This window comes from Borostomias antarcticus (assembly GCF_949987555.1).
Source record: "Borostomias antarcticus genome assembly, chromosome: 18".
NCBI classification, from domain to species: domain Eukaryota; kingdom Metazoa; phylum Chordata; class Actinopteri; order Stomiiformes; family Stomiidae; genus Borostomias; species Borostomias antarcticus.
The window spans coordinates 23,796,571-23,816,773 of NC_140251.1; the positions used below are offsets into that span (position 1 = coordinate 23,796,571).

At 43.2% G+C, this 20,203-nt stretch overlaps 1 protein-coding gene across 1 annotated transcript in view; it reads left to right on the plus strand.

Annotated features, from left to right (window-relative positions):
- The window catches only part of cadps2 (Ca++-dependent secretion activator 2), a 404,172-nt gene that overhangs the window by 182,779 nt on the left and 201,190 nt on the right, over positions 1–20,203 (plus strand). The window contains exons 9-11 of the mRNA XM_084453028.1: positions 17,921–17,987; positions 18,516–18,624; positions 19,105–19,314. Coding sequence (XP_084309154.1) covers positions 17,921–17,987; positions 18,516–18,624; positions 19,105–19,314 — 386 coding nt within the window. The remainder of the gene's footprint in view (positions 1–17,920; positions 17,988–18,515; positions 18,625–19,104; positions 19,315–20,203) is intronic.

Below are 20,203 nucleotides of genomic sequence, written 5' to 3' on the forward strand. Positions count from 1 at the left end.
AGGATGATAGTTGTCCATCTTATCCCTGTCACCCCCTTTGTGCAAAGGGACCACCCGGGCAGATTTCCAAACCTGAGGAACTATACCTGATGCAATGGAGAGATTAAAAATGTATGACAACAGCTCACTAATGATTGGGGTTGCCAGTTTTATAAAAAACTAGTCTAGATTGTCCCTCCAGTAGAGCACTTAGGATCTATGGATTGCAAGATTCCTAGAGTTTCGCTGGGTGTAAAGGGCTGAAAGGAGACATGTTCCGATTTGGGAATGCAACCAGAGTCAGCATCCAAGGGAGCCAGACCAGTATAGTATAGAACCTCTCAAATAACGCAAAATAAACGCTACCATTGAGCATTCCACACCAGTAGTCGGCAATATAATATAATTTTAACCCTATAGCCCCGCTGGCCTATCAGACGGCAGGTAAACAAAGCTACTACCGGTTCTTCCGCGTTACCGCAAAGCACAACATTCCGGCCCCTAGCCAATGTGCAGGTAAAAAGTCCTGTTAATGTCAAACCCCTGAAAGGGGAAGAAATAAATGATAAAGGGTTGAAGAGCTGGGCTGCTGCTTGGAACCGAATCATTTAATGACAAAAAACAAATTACAAACAATACACTACACACTGTACATCTTCATTTCAATTTACCATTCCTAATACATAGCTACACTGCTTCCTATACATTACAAAACTATAACTATAACCAATCTGGTAATTCAGTAAAGGCATCAGTCTTATAAGCATTCATTTTATGAACAAAATACATTGGCATCCGTCGAACTATAACAGCTGTTTTAGAGCAACTGCGGAGCGTCGCCATGGCAACGACGACGAACTATCGTTAGTTAACCCCTCGGCTCAGCTAGGTTCCGTGCCGTTAGTTAGCCGCTCGCCTTACGTTACTAGTACTATTTTGCTTAATTTTAACTATTTTTTATAAATATTAAATCGATGGAAAACAGATCCACCTCTCGAAATATCATCACAATAAGTGTCAAATCACCTGAAAGCGGAAGAAATAAATGATAAAGGGTTGAAGAGCTGGGCTGCTGCTTGGAACTGAATCATTTAATGACAGCCCAAGGCAGCGCGAGCTATATATATGGGGAGCACAGACCACACTAGTCGCGTGACGAACTCGCCAGCCCCGATCAACCTAGAACTAGAAGTGACTTTTTCAGCCTACTACATAAATCCATTTTGTCTGAAAATCAGCTCGCATGTGAAGCCTCGACCACCGTTACCTGTTGTAAACAAAGTAGTTAGTGGCGCCATGTGCTGGCGCGAGTGTGTGTCAGGCTCTTTGGGTTCACGCGAGGGCTAGTAGGCTACCGGTTAGTTAGTAACCAGTAACGGCTAGTTCACGTTAACGAGAGGCTACTGTACATTGATTTTAGAACAGAAAAGGCAGACGATCGCGGAATAGACTAAACAAATGCAGACAAAATATAATAATAATAGGTTGCTGGATAAGGAAATAGGTGGAGTGACGAGCCGTTGTTATAGAAACGGTAAACGGTCTCGGCTCGTTGCTTTGGTGTGAATAGTTCAGTTTTAGAACGTTGCAAAGCACAGTTTTGGGTTACTGTTGCAGGTGGTTGCGAGTTGCAACCAGTCTCATTGCAAATCTTGTATGTGAACTAGGCTTTAGAACGCTGTCCCAAAGTATTAGAATGGATGTAATTCTAGAACACTGCCCCAGTTGTCAGTGCAGAGCAGCATGGGAGGATCAGCTGGGACTATTACAGTGACCCTGCCCCTGAAGGAGCTGGATCGTGAGGTCACACTTTAACGATGGCTGTACTAATTAGAGAAGAGGGCCCCGGAGTCCTGGGTAAAGTGTGCGTGTGTGTGTGTGTGTGTGTGGGTCTGGGTGTGAAGTGGTTCCTCCTAATTGGCTAGTGCCTTTTCAGATGGTAATTACCATTTCAACTGACCCCTTGAGTGCCAAGGTGCAGACCAGGGCATACACACACATGCACACACACACACACACACACACACACACACACACACACACTGGCACACACACACAGACAAAAGCCCACAAACGCATACACACAGACATGTACTCACACAAGCTCTCATGGGCACACACCCAAAAAAACACTTAAATGAACACATATATTGAGACACTCTTCGGAGTTTCCAGATTTGGTTTAACACACACACACACACACAAACACACACACACACACACACACACACAGGACATGTCTTTCATGTCACCGACATGTCACAAGCATACTGTAGAGAAAGGCTTTCTCTGATAGACTGTCTTAAACACATGTAGCTAATAACACCCAAAATCCCCACACCACACCAGTACACACACACACACACACACACACACACACACACACACACACACACACAGGCACACCTGAGCTCTCTCTGTGATGAATGAGCAGAAGCAAGGAGTAGGAAGAGGGAGAAGCATGGTGAGTGGGAGAGAGATTGGGGAGGTTAGATTTTCAGGTTGAGCGCTCCCCATTAAAAGCAGCCATCTGTTGAAGGGTTGAAGGGGGTTGTAGAGAGAGAGGAAGATTGGATGGAGGAGGGGATGGGCCTGCCAAGTGGGAGGAAGGTGAAGAAGTCAAGGAGAGGGGGGGTAGACATGGTTTCCTTCCCCCTCTTTACCTTTCTCACTCAAGTTATGTATCAGGTGTGTGGGGGGGGGCTTTTTCTAGAAATGTATCCTCTTCCTCTTTACTTCTTGTCCAGGTCTCACCCTCTCCCCTGCCTTCCCTTCACTTCTGCAGTGTGATTCCTCCCTGTTTAAATCATTATTATATTAATAATTATAAATTACATGTATATAGCGCTTTTCTAAAAACCCAAGCTTTACAGTGAGACAAGTCAGACAGACAACAGAGACAGACCAGAACAAAAAAGAGCACATAAACCAATTAACTAACTAATGACTTACAAACCAATTAACTAACTTACAACTTACTAATGACAGACCTCTCCCCTCCCTTGCTGTGTGCTGGATGAGGGACATGTCACCTGTGATGCAGATGTACTGGCTGGCAGAATCCAAAGGTGAAATAAAGGACTTGCCTATATATGTACAGTATTTAGTAGACAAATAGTTTGACAGCAAGCAGTCTTCGTCAGGGTGTGTCCTGCCACATGTGAACTGATGTGGCTTATATCCCTTTCCCACTGGGCAAAAAATCCACTAATACCCACTAACATCTGGGTTTAGTCTTCGGTGGTAAAGGGAACACTCAGCATCCAGTCCTGTGTACGGCTCCAACTCAGATCAGTAGATTCAAGAAGATTCAAGATCAGGTTTTTGTGGCCCGCAGTCTCCTGCCAGAGGGGAGTGGGTCAAAAAGACCGTGACCAGGAGGGGAGGGGTCGGCCACAATCTTTCTGGCCGGTTTCAGGCCGATCACCCTTTCAGCGGAGCGGATGATGCACTGCAGTTTGGCCATTGTCTTTGTCTGTTTGACCAGGTGAGGATGGACTCGATGGTGGAGGTGTAGAAGAGAACCATCATTGCCTTTGGAATGCTAAATTTCTTCAGCTGCCTCAGGAAGTACATCCTCTGCTGTGCTTATTTGGTGAGGGAGCTGATGTACAGCTCCCAGTTGAGGTCCCAGGAGATGGTGGTGCCCAGGAAGTGGAAGGAGTCAACAGTGGTCACTGGGGGGTCATTCAGTGTGATGGGGTGGGGGGGGGATTCTTTCTAAAGTCTACAACCATCTCCACTGTCTTGGCCGTTTTGTTGTTTTGGGGGCATCAGGACAGCTGATAGTCAATCTCCCATCTGTAGGCGGACTCGTCACCCTTGGAGATGAGTCCGATGAGGGTGGTGTCACCCCAAACTTCAGGAGCTTGACAGACTGGTGGCTGGAGGTGCAGCTGTTCGTGTTCAGGGAGAAGAGTAGAGGGGAAAGAACACAGCCTTGAGGGGAGCCTGTGCTGATGGTCCTGGAGTCAGAGACGTGCTTGCCCAGTTTCACATGCTGCTTTCTGACAGACAGGAAGTCTGGATTCACCTGCAGGTGGGGTCGGGCACGCGCATCTGGGGAGTGTGTGGCAGGATGGTGTTGAAAGCAGAGCTGAAGTCCACAAACAGGATCCTGGCGTAGGTGGCTGCAGACTCCAGGTGCTGGAGAATGTTGTGAAGGGCCATGTTCACTGCATCGTCCACTGACCTGTTGGCTCTGTAGGTGAGTCCAGGAGAGGGTTTGTGATGGATTTGAGATGCTGCAGAACAAGGCGCTAAAAAACCTTCATTGCTACAGAGGTCAGGGCGATGGATCTGTAGTTGTTGAGGCCAGAGATCCTTGCTTTCTTGGGGACGGGGATGATGGTGGAGGTCTTGAAGCAGGCTGGTACATGGCATGTTTCTAGTGAGGTGTTGAAGATGTCAGCATACACGGGGACAGCTGGTACCATACTTCACTCTCTTGCACATTATCTTTCACATGCACCCATTCACTCATTCATCAGTCCATTGTTTACATCTTTAAGGACCGCAATGGAAACACGCTTATGGCTTTATTGTGTTTTTATCCTTATAATGGTGTTGCCTATGTATTTATTATACATTTTACATTGTCAATAAAGATGTCTAAGTCATCTTTCATACAGATACATTCAGATCAAAGTGCTTTACAATAGAGCATTTAAATTAAAGAATTTGAAATTTAATGATGCAATGAAAAGGCTTGTCTTCATTCGTAGACTACAGGAGAAATACACTGTGAGCCAAGCCTGCTAAATCTGTGGTGCATCACTAAAATGAAATAACGCCCGGCTGAAATTCCACGAGATTTCCCACGGGATTTCCCGGTGAAATGCAGCGATGGTGAAATGTCGCAGCATTGATAAGTGCTAGAAGCTCCCGACTGTACATTTATGAACATAATATCTACAGTATCTATGTCAGTAACTGACGTTGGGTCAAGACGTGATGTCTTGACCCAAGTCGTATGTGCAAAATAGCATAGTTAGTTGTTATCAACTGGTATTGCTAACAGTGACTAACAATAGCTAACTTGCCTAGAATTACAAAGATGGGGCGAAAGTGAGTTCTTTACGTTTTGTTTCTGGAACGCTTTCAACTGGGATGTATGGAGGACCAAACCTGTCAAAATGAAAAATAAATACATGAATAAATGACTCAACAAATGACCAATAAATAAATGAATGAATAAATATGCACAAAAATAAATAAATTAATGAATAAATGCATGCAGTAAATAGTAAATAAATACATTAAATTTGATATAAATGTATACAATTATATATTTATTTATTGTTTGATTAATTATTTATTGATTTATTTCCATATTCATTTATTTATTCATTTATTTATTTATGTATTTATTTCCACATTCTTTTCCACATTCTGTTCCACATTTATTTCCACATTTATTTATTCTTTGTTTGCTTGCTCCTTATATGCTATTTAGGGGGCTGTCCAGGGATGTCAATCTTGGTGATCCCTTACTCCCATTGGTTAATCAGTATCTGAGTGCATAGATCGACTGTGTATGCCTGCTGTGGATCGGTTGCATAGCAACTACAACGCAACTTGAAGCTGCCGACGAGTTTGCCAATCTTCCGAACTGATGGTAACGTTAAGGTAACGTTATACGTTATAACGCTATAAAATTAATTATTTAAAATAGCCTGCATTTTCACCAGAAAACAATTTAACAGGTGTCTGGCCGTTTTAGCTAGCACTACCTAGCTACGTTTGTTAACGTTAGCTTACGCTAGCCAGCTAGTAGCATTAGCTAGCTAGCTAGATACGTTTTTAGGTAAGTTATATAACTAGCTTGTCATTTTGGCTTTAATGGTTAATATTAGACTACAGTAGCTTGCTAGTTTATGAGCATGGCCGAAATAGCTAGCCTGAACTACAGACATTCGGTCATGATACATTTGATCCCATTGTATCGCATTGCATCAGTGTCCTCTGTGTTTGTGTGTGTGGAAGAATTACATTTGTGTATTGAGGTAAAACTCGTAACCATATCATCAACAACCCCAGTCCTGCTGACACTCTTATATTAACATGCACACACGTGTACAATCTAAGGTGTCTCCTTGTACTGCAGCCTGGACAGTCTCTTCCTTAGAATGCTGTCTCATTGATGATAAACATACTAAATGTCTACAGGCTCCTGCCTCCTCTAGATCACACATAAACAGACAGTACACATGCACAGAGGATGTCCAACATGTACCCTGACTCTCTCACTCTCTTCCTTTCCAGAATCCCCATTACAAGTGTGTGACAGACACCCACCAGATATGCCGGGCCAAGTTCTGCAAAAGGGAGTGCTATGCCTTCGTATTGTACTCCTTGTAACAGTATATCGCTGTGACAGGTTATAGAGTAATAGGTTTACCGTATGTGTGCTGTACTTGTATTGGATGTTTTTGACATGAATATAGGTCCTTCAGCATCCATTTGAATGTGTAATACAAATATTATCCTAAGTGTCTCCACGTTTTAATGCAACTATGAGACAATAAACAATACATATTTATTGCTGATCACTGTCCTATCGTTTGTTCTTTTTGCTATATTGGGGATATTCATGGTATGTTCCCAAAACATGACCAACCTTCTACATGAAGGTAACCAAACATGTACTGCTAGACCAAAAAAGAATTCCCTAAGATCTGGGGGTGATATTTTGGCTGCTCGGTAACTCATAACAACGTCTGCTACATAGGCAGTATTGGTTAGACATGTAGAGAGATGACTCCTTAGAGACCAAGTTTTACAGTCACAGAGATTTTGGTCATCCAGTAGCCTAATATCCAGTAGCCTAATATTCAGTAGCCTAATATCCAGTAGCCTAATATTCAGTTCTCTCCCTGCTTTGCTGGTCTCATACACCTTACACAGACAGGTTATTGTGAATTTACCCTGGCCAGGGTAGAACGAAGCTTGTTCAACATATCCAGAATAACTTTCTGCTAGCTCGCTCGAGTAAACCGGACAACTGCAATCACGGATAAACGGTACTACGACGGTGGCTATCAACTTGTTAAGTCGACCCAGCTGGTCCAATCGCATACCTTAGTATGGGTATTCGGACACGGCCATGGACAAGGCAAACAATATGCATAACCAAGTTCCGTCCACTGTACTTTACACAAGAGGAGCAATACAATAGAAATATGAACTATAGGCGCAACACAGTTGCCACTGCCAAAGGCAGGAAGGAAAACTGGAAAAATACTGCCTACGTTTTATCATTATCCTCCACATGAACACGAGTAAGCTAGATCATTGGGCTATGCCTATTATTATGGCATGTAAAGCAATTGTAGCCTATATCAATATATCTTATTCTTTCAGCTGCAACCCCTAGACTGGCAGGGGACGCTTAAATAAAGCAAATGTAGGCTATGGTTTTTAATGGTTTCAAGTTGGAGTAGACAATGGGAAGTCTCTATACAAGAGAAACTAGAGATAAACAGCCTATTAAAATGTAAAAAGTGAAGCTCGAGATGGAGAAGTAGGCTCTAAGCCTACGGGGAAAAGTAGCCTATTTCATTGTCATATCGTATACCATCATTGATTGTCAGGCATTGGTGCTATCACAATTCAATTAAAATAATATAATACTTATCTTTGTTCCTAGGAACGGGAGGCTAGTCTAATAAATCAACATTAAAGACTTGACAATTGAATAAAAGATGGTTCTCCGCATCACCCACAGCCTAAACGAAACTGCAGGTAGACTAATAAAACGCAAGCCAGTGCATAGCCTACAGTCTACGACTGTAAATGCACAAGGTAAAATATGGCTCAAGCACAAGCAGCTGTCATTCTGCACTTTTTCATGATATCGGGGAAAGCCAAAGAGGGTTTTGTCGGTTTGTAAAAAGTCTTTTTTAAGAACCTCTTGCTGTTCGCGCACAGTAGATTATTGTTTAATTCGCACACTGAAGTTCCATATAGAATCTTAACGTCCATATGCCTTTTTCCAAGTGAATTGATCTGTCAGCGGGCAGTGCTTCATACGTTTTGATCCATAATCTGGAACTTAACCCCGGAGCAGGTTAACTCAGCAGCATAAGTTACCACGGCGATATAACACGGTGAAAAGTGAACCACCTTCGTAGTACGGATAAACCAGGCTTGAACCTGAAGTTATCGCGCTAACCCCGTAATCCTGTTTCGTAGTACAGGGCCCTGGTTAGGCAAGGATCTTAACTCTGGTCGGGTAGGACTGACTTAATCTACCATGCCTGGGCTTAACTACTAATGCCTGGATATGAAAACCACGCCCCCCTAATTAGCATATAATGAGCGAGCAAACAAAGAATAAATAAATGTGGAAAAGAATGTGGAACTAAATACATAAATAAATGCAAGAAATAATGAATCAAACAATAAATAAATATATAATTTTATACATTTATATCAAATTTAATGTATTTATTTACACATTACTGCATGCATTTATTCATTCATTTATTTATTTGTGTGCATATTTATTCATTCATTTATTTATTGGTCATTTGTTGAGTCATTTATTTATGTATTTATTTTTTAATTTTGACAGGATTGGTCCTCCTTAGGGATGTGACGCCGTCCTGGGCACCAAATCCCGAGCTCTAATACAAATGGAACGCAGCATCAGACCTTATTCGTAAACCCCGGAAGTAGCTTTGAAGATGGGACACCAGCCAGTTTACTTGAACGCAGTATGGCTTCTTCACAATACGAAGAAAAAATACGTTTGATCGTAGGCGTGGATCCATACAAAATGTACATAATCATCATGAGTAAAAATCACTCATTATTGCCAATTATATCCAGACATTAACTAACGCATCTTTTTTTCTCCATCTGTATGTAATTTAATAATTACGAACATATCTATCTACAGTAGGCTATCTCTAGGCTATAGCTGTAGTCTAGACTATAACTGCCTATAGTTTAAACTAGTTTATTATTTGTATTATATTGTGTATATATTGTACATGGTATTGTATTATAGTGTAGCCTAAATTGACATAGTCTATAAGCAAAATTCTCATGAGATTTCGACCCTCGACAATATCTAGAGTTAGCAAATCACTTCCTTCTTTTGCTGTCACTTCTACGGTTAGTGTTGTATTTAGTAGGCCTATTTTAGTATTAGTATTGTACTATCTTAAAACATTATGATGCCTTGTTTAGGCTATGTTGCGTATTTGCATTACTTTCAAGGGTGCTGCAACTTGCAGTATGCCTAGTATTTCAGTATACTGTGACATCTCGTACCTTATTGCTATGAAAATCAGAATTTCCCACCCTGGGGAATAATAAAAGCTATCCTATCTGATTAACCAGCAGTATTCCTACTGCTCTGAAGTAACGCTGTAGCGTGTTCTAGGGTTAGAGCTAGGACTATGACCAGCATAATTATGATTATACCGCGGTTATCACAAATATGAAGGAAAATTGATTTTTAGCAACTCGTATGGGGCACCACTCTTATGTACAGAGCAACAGATAACCTTTATCAATAGTCTAGTTTATTCATCAATCTCATTCTGTAGGCGGAGTCCTTGACTCAATCAAGTGACTTAAGATAATGTGATGGCGCTCGGACGTGGTCAAAAGTTAATAATGTTTATTGAAATTATACTAATCAGTTATCAAAATAATATTATAACACAATTCAAATAACAGATGGAAAAACACGTGGCAATATGAAAACACAGCAGAAATGAAAAGAATGATTTCAGAGATTATCACAGCCTATCCTAAATCTTCTAAGCTTAAACAACACTTTGGCATCTCACACCACAATCATAGGCGACTGTTGGATACAACCTTAGTAGCGGTGTGTCAGCGCGTTGTCCGGGCGGTGTTGTCTGGCTCGAAGCATGGAGGAGGCCTGTGACTGAAGGTCGCTCGGTTTGATGAAAGGGGCAGTGCGCCTGTGCTCCCGTTGAAACAGTGATAGTAGCGTTGCTGTGCGAAGTTGATGTTCGCGGAGTTTAAAAGTTCAGTTTCAGAGTTCACCAGTCATTCAAAACCTCTGCTCTCGCCAGAGGTGGATCTTCGAAGAGATGGTGGAGATTCCTAAGCCCTGTGTCGAGTCAGAGTTCTTAGATAACGGTTCAGCATTCCACAGATACAGGCTGATTTGATCAACCAGGCACAAACTTAGTTCCTGGGTCACGTGTTACTTGGAGAGACACGGACCCTGGCAGTTGAGGGTTACAAGAGAACAAGAGAGTTCACGAGAGAGGGCATGAGAGAAAGAGAGATTCCTGTCTGCTCGCTTTTAAGGAACAGAGAGATGAGGCGTGACCTGGGTGTCGACAGGCACACGATTGGTCACTTGGGTCAATAAACCAGTGGCCCCTGTTAGCGTCGCAAAACAGAGCTCACATTCTGTACTCACTCTGGAATCATCAAATATCCCGGTTATGGTTTCAACATGATTATGACAATTCCACAACATGCCTAATCACCTGAGTCATGATTTTAGCTTCAGACTAATACCAAACACGGCTATACAGATTAAGCAGCACAGAATCCGTTATTTATAACATACAGTACAGTTGGATTACCAATACAGTGTATCACACAATAACTTTGTTCACCTGCCTTATTCACGTGGTGTTTGCATCACGTGGGGGAGAATGGAGCAGTTTCATATTTATTAAAGAAATAAAGCAAGAATGGAGGTTTCCTTTGTTCCACTGTGAGTGTCTGTGGATGTGTATTGTTGTTCTGGCCTGTCGCGGGGGATGGGGGAGCAACAGGGTGTGAGAGGGTCTCTTTATCAAGATCCCACATTCCAACCTGAAGCAGAGTGTCCCACAATATCACAGACCTGTTTTGTGGTCAGTAGAACGGTCAGTAGGCTGTGTCATGTCCTACACCACTACAACGCCCACTCGCTAACGTTTGTCATTCAAACACTTCTGCAATGAATGGACTATAATATCCATTCATGAATAGGGCCTATTGGTCTGTAGGCCTAATGGTGAATGCGTGTGAATAGGCTATGTTGTCAATAGCGTAATCATCACAAACATTTGAATAGATTTGTCTTTCTGTGACATTCGCTACCAGCAAAACACTAAAAATACATGTCCTCAATTTATTTATATTAGGCTAGCCTATCCAACCATACAACTGGACCGCTTGAATGAATATTGAATGTGCTTTTATTCTTTAAGTTTTACATAATACAGTGTCCACACATGCATGTGCCATCTGACAAGAAGTAGGCCTACTGAAATAGCCTAACACGCAATGATCAAAACGGGCCCTGATTAGATTAGATTAACTTTATTGTCATTACACAGCACAAGACAGTGCAACAAAATTATGTGCGTCTAACCAGAAGTGCAACAACAGCAATTATATTGCAATGATAAGGAAGCATTATTCACAACAATCTATACAGTAAAGTGCAATGGTAGCGCAATGTGCAATGGTTATATAACTGGTTATACTGTATACTGTATGTGCAATGGTTATATATAGTGAGATGATATACATTATTTAAATTTTCCTAACTATCTGGGCTACTATCTATCGGCTATGATACACAGGGATGGGCTACTGTATGCACATGTACACTATGATCATATGTACAGTAGGTTACAGTAGAACAGCATGATCTTCACACAAGCACAACTGCAGCTGTGTGGGTCAGGCAGAGTGAGACAGAGTAGAGTTTTGAGTCAGTAGTAAGACAGCTGAGGGGAAGAAGCTGTTAGTAGTCCTGTTGGTTCTGCCCGGGAGGCTGCGGTATCGAGCCCCAGAGCGAGTATCACGTTGGAGGGTGAACAGTCCATGGTTGGGGTGAGAAGCGTCTCTGATGATGTTCCGTGCTCTCCGTAAGCACCGCTTCTCGTAGACTGATACGGAAGGTAGTGGGGTCTTGGTGATGCACTAAGCTATTGAATGCCGAGCTGAAGTCAACGAACAGGAGTCGTACGTACGTATTGCTCTATGGAAGAGGGTAGGGTGTAGTGCGGCGGAGATGGCATCGTCCGGCCTCCTGTTCTGACGGTAGGCAAACTGGTAGGGGCCAAGTGCGGGTGGGAGGCAGGATTTGAGATGAGAGAGGCTAGTCCTGGCTAGTCGAGAGGCTAGTCCTGGCTAGTCGAGAGGCTAGTCCTGGCTAGTCGAGAGGCTAGTCCTGGCTAGTCGAGAGGCTAGTCCTGGCTAGTCGACGAGAGGCTAGTCCTGGCTAGTCGAGAGGCTAGTCCTGGCTAGTCGAGAGGCTAGTCCTGGCTAGTCCTGGCTAGTCGAGAGGCTAGTCCTGGCTAGTCGAGAGGCTAGTCCTGGCTAGTCGAGAGGCTAGTCCTGGCTAGTCGAGAGGCTAGTCCTGGCTAGTCGAGAGGCTAGTCCTGGCTAGTCGAGAGGCTAGTCCTGGCTAGTCGAGAGGCTAGTCCTGGCTAGTCCTGGCTCATCTCTCGAAGCACTTACCTGCAAGATGCCGGGATTCAAACCACCGACCCTATGATCACTGAACGACCGCTCTACCTCTTGAGCTATACCGCCTTCTCATGGTTGTTCCTGTCAAAGCCAGTGTAGAAGTTGTTTAGTTTGTCTGGGAGGGAGGGGTCGGTGGTCGTGGGGGAGGCGTGGTTAAGTTTGTAGTTTGTAATGGCCTGCAAGCCTTGCCACATGCACAGAGGGTCAGAGTCATTGAAGTGCTCCTCAACCTTAGCCTTGTGGTCATGCTTGGCCTGTTTGATGCCCCTTTTCAGATCAGCCGGGGCTAGACTGTAGGCTTGTGGGTCCCCTGACCTGAAGGCAATGTCGCGTGCCTTCTGGCCGTCCATCCATAGCTTCTGATTAGGGAAGGTTGTGATCTGCTTGGTGGTGGTGACCAGTGATGCCAACTTAGCGACTTTGTCGCTAGATTTAGTGACTTTCCAGACCCCCCTGCGACTTATTTCATGAAAAGCGACTAGCGACAAATCTAGCTACTTTTTCTGGTCATTTGGGGAATTATTGTGTTGACAAGGAAGCGAGCTCAGCTCACAGCTCAGTTCCATTTACATTTGTTTCTGGTCTGCCGCAGGTGTTGGGCTGAATTCGCTAGTTTGATTGATAGATGGAGGGATTTAATGCCCAAAGTATTGTGCAAGTATTGTGTAGGCCTCTGTGTAAGAGATGATGGTTGTAACGATTAACTCAGCCAAGTAGATTATCAGCATTTATCACCAGCCTCAATTTATTTGATCATGCTTTTGCATGAGGACTTTCCTCTACGTGTTGTCATTCATTTAAACCACCATCTCACCTAGGCTACTTCCTGTTGCTGCATTTTAACCTTTATGCTTTTATGTTTTTAGAGCGCAATCAACATTTTCCAGGATTCCAAATTAAGTCCATCCATTCATCCAACTTTGTCCTGAGCGCAGCGCGCTCTCCAATGAGCACAGCGGTCCATGTAGCGCAGCGCGCTCTCCAATGAGCACAGCGGTCCATGTAGCCTACTGTAACCAACCACACCAACATGTCCATATGGTTAGGGTTAGGGCTTGGCTGGTGCGCATTCCCCTTGTTATGCTTAAATTATGCTAGCCAGCAAGTTCCCAAGCAGGACTGGCTTTATCCAAAGCGACTGTAGTACCACTCTACTCGCCAGAATAGCACAAGTTCACCTCCTTTCTAAACAAATTCCCTACATTCTTTCGATTAGGAAGTAGGGGAAATTGAATAAGAAAATCATAATTTTTTATCATTGACTTGAACAAACCAATTCATTGTTTAATGATTATACAAATCTGATAATAGGCCTAAATCATGTTTGCCCATATCTGCGGTGAGGTTTAAAATAGTAGGCCTATTTATCTCTTGAGGTGATGTTACGGAGTGACAACATGTGGGACATGGACAGAAGTCAGCGTATTTGTAAAAACATTCACACACCCTAATATTTATTCACAAGTAGGCCTACAAACATCTGCTTCATTACTGATATAAACCTGAAACAGCTGGTCAGTTCACTCTTGACAAAAATAGCCTTGTTTTATATTTACTGTTAGTGTTAAGCCATTACTCTCGCTCAAGCGAAGGAGGACAGAAATTAAACCACTACTGCTGGTCTTGAAACAACTGTGCTAGCCTACTCGTCCTGATGTCTCGTTCCATATGAGACCCTTCCTGGGTCTAATTTCGCACAGTAGATCAGCATGTGTCCACGCAGTTGGTAGCTAGCTGGTACAGTAGCTAGCTACTGTAGCTAGCTGACCCTAGCTGATCTGATGCCTGTGTCACATGGATGGTGTTCATGCACGGTGCATGTCTAGCCTACAATTTCTCCACTATACCACAATGCAATGCTGCAATGATTTACCAAAGGAGAAGAAGTGAAGAAGACGATAGCTATCACTGGCTAAAGCAGTTAGCTAACGTTACGATAATTCCTGTAGCTGTTGCACATTTGAGTTTGTCTCCGTTCCTGCCCGAGGAACAGAAGTTGAACCAACAGTATTAAAATAGCTTCAGGAATCATTGTTGTAATGTGAGATAACCTCTTTTTAGTCACTGATAGCTACCATTAATATTAGGGAAGCTGCTGTCGTGAGTTGGCTATCACAGTCTTATTGCGCAACTTCACAGCTTGCTATTTGCAGACAGCACTAAAGTTGACAAAAGCATCATCTTCTGTCGAATCATCAATTTATTGAGCATGCCTAACAGGGCCAGAACTACGGCAAATACTGACTTTCTCATACGAGGCGCCGAACTTATATCTGGCTTCAGGCCAGGAATCACATGACAAACAAATTTGCATACAAGGAATACAAACATGGTCACAAACGGTCAACTGATGTTCTGACCCCCTCGGACATGGGGCTATTTGTGTCCTTCCTGGGTCCTCCTAGGATCATGTTACAACTGTAGGCTAACTGACTTCAGAGACACTATCTTATTGACTCAGAGACAAAGGAATGTTTACTCGGGACAAAAGACATCTGTTGTAACCCACCTGTTAAACTCCTTAAGTTAACACAGTTCCACCTAAAGTGAAGTTTATTCATTATTCTTAATAAAATGATTACTACATGAGAGTAATACAGTATGATTGATGTAATACAGTATAATACTGTATAAAAATATACTACACCACACTTGCACATCTTTAGAATTTCAACCATTTATTTGGGATTGAACATTCAACTGAACATGGAAACTGAATACTACCTGATATTTCAACCGGCTGCCATCAGTGCTCGGGTTGTTTGCATGATACTGAGCTGCTTGCTGCTCGCTTGCGTCCATGAATATCCAACACAATGATGTTCCATGTAGTCTCCAAAAAACGCTTAATCGTTCCCTATCTAGTTCACTATATGGGGAGCACTACATAGTTAATAGGGAGTGAGTGAACCATTTCAAACACATCTCTAGTTAGCTCGGAGTAAAAGTATACATTTTATTTAAGAAAGTAGTGGAGTAAAAGTCAAAGTTGCCAGAAAAAAAACAACTCAAGTAAAGTACAGATACTCCCCAAAACTACTTAAGTACTGTAACGAAGTATTATTACTTTGTTACAATACACCACTGACAGAGACGAATGTCTTTAACGAACAGACAGCATGCCTTTATCAACAAAAAGACAGCATGTCTTTGAACAAAGAGACATGTCTTTAACAAAGCGACTGTATTTAACAAGGTTTAGTTTTCTCTTGACATCATGTCTGTCAACAGAGACAGCATGTCTTTAACAAAGTGACAGCATGTCTTTATCAACAGAGAGACATTTCTTTAACAAAGAGACAGATGTCGTTGAACAAAATTGACAGCTGTCTAACAAAGAGACAGCATGTCTTTTAACAAAGTCACAGTGTTTCTCTATGAACAAAGTGACGTCTTTATGGAGGGAAAAGTCTTGGAACAGAGTATGGTGATAGTTTGTTCAATATGGCAGATTTGTATTGTCACATTCTTACATTCCCATGTCTTTGTGATCTGCTCTCTCTCATTCTTACATTCCTTTCTGGTTTTTATCCTTTAATTTCTCTCTCGTGCTATCTCTCTATCTCATACTCTGTCTAGCATTCCTGTTCCACCCCCCTCCCTCTGGGGGTGCCCATATGTGAGATGAATGAGTCTTTTCTCCCTGCGGCCTGTTGTTGTGGCCATGACTCTAACTCCTGAAGGCCCCTGTGCTCTTCAATGATGAACTGAAGACAATCAGAGATTCTCCCATGTGGACGGACACTGTGCGTGTGTGAGTGTGCGCTTGTGTGTGCACACGTACCTGTATGTGCATGCATGTGTGTGTGTGTGTGTGTGTGATCCTCAAGAGATGTGGGAGCTTGATGAAGTGTGTAGTGGGTACCAGAGAGGCTACTGGATTGTGTTAGCAAAATATTTAACTAAGACTAAGACTAAGTTCCACTGATTGTCACACACCTGAGTGTGTGAAATTTGTTCTCCGCATTTGACCCATCCCCTGGGGGAGCGGTGAGCAGCAGCGGTGCCGCACTCGGGAATCATTTGGTGATGTAGATGTGGATTTAGAGTCCATTTCCTGTCCGAATGTCCCACATTAAGACCTACACTCCGGACTTTGGATTTCTTGTTGACCAGTGACATTATGGGCAAGCCTATACAGTATGTCTCTCACGCAACCATGATATTTTAGATGTAGTTGTAAACAATGACCACATGGGGGCAATGTTTTTTTCTTTATTTTAGTTTTCTCTTCATTCTTCACCGCCTCTTTAGGCTCTAATGGATATGATGCATTTCTTTTCCTCCAGCCTTCCTGAGACTGTGTGCAGATAGAGTATTTACCCAGAAAGTGTTTGTTCGAATGTATCTGAGTTTAGCTCACCTTAACAGTCAGTGGCTGTTTGGAAGGTTTCAGATTAACTGCTGTGAAAGTTGGAATGCATTGATATTGAGGAAGTATCATAACTGATTTGAGAAGGTCTCATGAGTATTCCATCTGACTGAATCATTGAATGTGACGCAAGTTTCCTATTTTAATTTGATATGTGATAGTATCATTAAAACATGATGATTAGGCTATGTGAGTTACCCTTTGAGAGACACATTTTGTTGGATGCCGTATGCCTAACCAATGTTAAAATGTAGCATATAATTTTATAGGCCTATACCCAAATTTCTTTAGTGAGCTTCTTTTTTTCTGATGCTCACAAAGGATTTGGTTTCTTACCGTTTCTTACATTCATATGCAGACTATTACCTCTTTGGTGCAAATGCTGTTTGCTGCCTGTCATGGCAAGGTATCCCTCGGAAAAGAGATGCGTGTCTCAGACTTCTGGTTAAAGAAAGGTTAAATAAAATGAGGAGCTGGTGGATTGGCTGGGCAGTCGGCCTATGGGGTCCCAGAGGCCCTGCATTGTTGTTGGCTGAATGGGATCATGAGTGGCTGGAAGGTGTATGAAAACCAATGGAAAATCATTTTCAGAAGTGAATGATTTCTCTTGAGTCTTGGCGCATGTGAACACAGCTCGTGTGAACGGCCCAGATGGAGGATCCTCCCCGAGGCTTTGAATGCGGGCCCTTCCCTAGAACAGCCAGGAGGTCCTCAGAAAGTTACACTGAAATCTATTGATTTCTTTGTGTAATGCATTAGATATGTTCTTCCTTAAGAAGCACTTTACAAGCCCTGTCATGCACTGTCCTGTCCTGTCCTGTCCTTGTACCTGGCCATTGTTGTTTTGTTGTAAGCACCACTGTGTCGGAAAAAAATGTATGTAAAAGTACAATGGCAATAAACGTATTCTGATTTTGATTCTGATTCTCTAGAACGTGTAGAGCTAGTTCTGCCTGAAGAACTATCTCTAGAACGTGTAGAGCTAGTTCTGCCTGAAGAACTATCTCTAGAACGTGTAGAGCTGATGTCACGTCCTTTAGCTAGTTGTATGGTTATTATTTTCATTAAAGAAACAACTTTTTCATATTATTCATCTTCTTTCAGGTATCTTTATGCGTTGGGACAGCGAGTATGGAAACGTTGGAAAAGACGATATTTTGTTCTTGTCCAGGTAAATATTTATTAACCCCAATATGGTTTTGTTAGAATGTAATCTATTTCTTATACCTAAAAGTCTTATTTTTATTCTTTGAAATTGTATGTTTACAGCCACTTTTGCTGGCAGAACAAATACCTGTATGTCACTTTCTCAAGAAAGTATACTAGGCCTATATTTTTGTTTTATTCATCTCAGGCCTACTTTTTTTTTTTTTTTTTTATTATAGTCTGCATTTGGTTATTACCTAATAATACCTAATACTACCTCTTTCCAAGTTTTTTTCTGACTGAAGATTATTAGAAAGTCAATATTTGAAAAGAGAAACAAGCTGCTGAACGATCCCTCCTAATGTCCTAGCTGTGCATTGGGCTGCATGTGTGAATGGATGAGCTGGTATGTGCTGCAGCGTCCTGACGGGCTGTGCATTGGGCTGCATGTGTAAATGGATGCTGCAGCGTCCTGACGGGCTGTGCATTGGGCTGCATGTGTAAATGGGTGAGCTGTATGTGTGCAGCGTCCTGACTGGCTGTGCTGTTGCAGGTGAGCCAGTACACCTTCGCCATGTGCAGCTACAGGGAGAAGAAGTCTGAGCCTCAGGAGCTGATGCAGCTGGAGGGATACACCGTGGACTACTCCCAGCCCCAGCCCGGTACTAGAACCCTAACCCTAGCCCCAGGCCGGTACTACAACCCTAACCCCAGCCCGGTACTAGAATCCTAACCCTAACCCTTTATATAGCACAGGGTGGACTGCTCTGAGCCAATGTAATGATCTCCTCCATCTACCCAACCGTAGCACCGTTTTACTCTCCAAGAGACTGCATGATTCTGATTAATGTGTGTGTAAATGTGGATCTCTCACTGTGAATCCATACTTCTATAATGTGACTCCATGATGTGTTTAGAGGCCCAGTGTCAGAGGTGTACTGGCTGACCTCTGAGTCTTAAAGGGTTCAGTCAGTGTCTTGTAATGTATAGTTTATGTACCATTTGTATTTTCAATCAATCAATCATCCATTCACTCTTTTTGTTGTCTAAATGTTTTATTTAGCCAGTGATAAAACAGATCAAACTTGTTCGTAAGCTAACCAGGCGTGGCCACCATGTTTTCTGACCTGTTCTCTCCGCAGGGCTGCAGGGGGGTCGAGTGTTCTTCAGTGCCGTCAAGGAGGGGGACCTGGTGGTGCTCGCCAGCGATGATGAGCAGGACCGCATGCTGTGGGTCCAGGCCATGTACCGGGCCACAGGCCAGTCCTACAAACCAGTACCGCCCGCCCAGAGCCTGAGACACAACCACAGGGGAGGGAACCCCCAGACCGAGGCTCCCGTCTCCCTGCTCAGTAAGCTCAAGTCCTCCCGTCTGTTCTCCCGTCTCCCTGCTCAGTAAGCTCAAGTCCTCCCGTCTGTTCTCCCGTCTCCCTGCTCAGTAAGCTCAAGTCCTCCCGTCTGTTCTCCCGTTTCCCTGCTCAGTAAGCTCAAGTCCTCCCGTCTGTTCTCCCGTCTCCCTGCTCAGTAAGCTCAAGTCCTCCCGTTTCCCTGCTCAGTAAGCTCAAGTCCTCCCGTCTCCCTGCTCAGTAAGCTCAAGTCCTCCCGTCTGTTCTCCCGTTTCCCTGCTCAGTAAGCTCAAGTCCTCCCGTCTGTTCTCCCGTTTCCCTGCTCAGTAAGCTCAAGTCCTCCCGTCTGTCCCGTCTCCCTGCTCAGTAAGCTCAAGTCCTCCCGTCTGTTCTCCCGTTTCCCTGCTCAGTAAGCTCAAGTCCTCCCGTCTGTCCCGTCTCCCTGCTCAGTAAGCTCAAGTCCTCCCGTCTGTTCAAACACAAATGTTATGTGGACACATGAGCGCAGACACTACAGGTATGACACACAAAGCTCCTCAGGCCATGCGTGTATGAGACCCATTAACGCACGCCATGGATACAGACACACACATTCACAGTATATACAGCCATTTTCTGCTATAAAATTACTTATGAGCCATACTTGTTACTTAACAACAACAATGTGATTTCTACTACTACTACCTTGTTGAGGAAAATTTGTTAAGTTCTTAACACCAGACCAGGACACATGTTTACAAAACCATACAATGGACATTAGATCTGCCCCTGATCTTGGAACATTCAAAAGAGAGCTGAAGTCTCACTTCTGTCGGCTGCTAGACTACTGAGATGTCCTCTGTGTTGATTGTGTTTTTGTGGTCCCTTTTGTTCCTATCCCCTCGCCTGTTTGTTG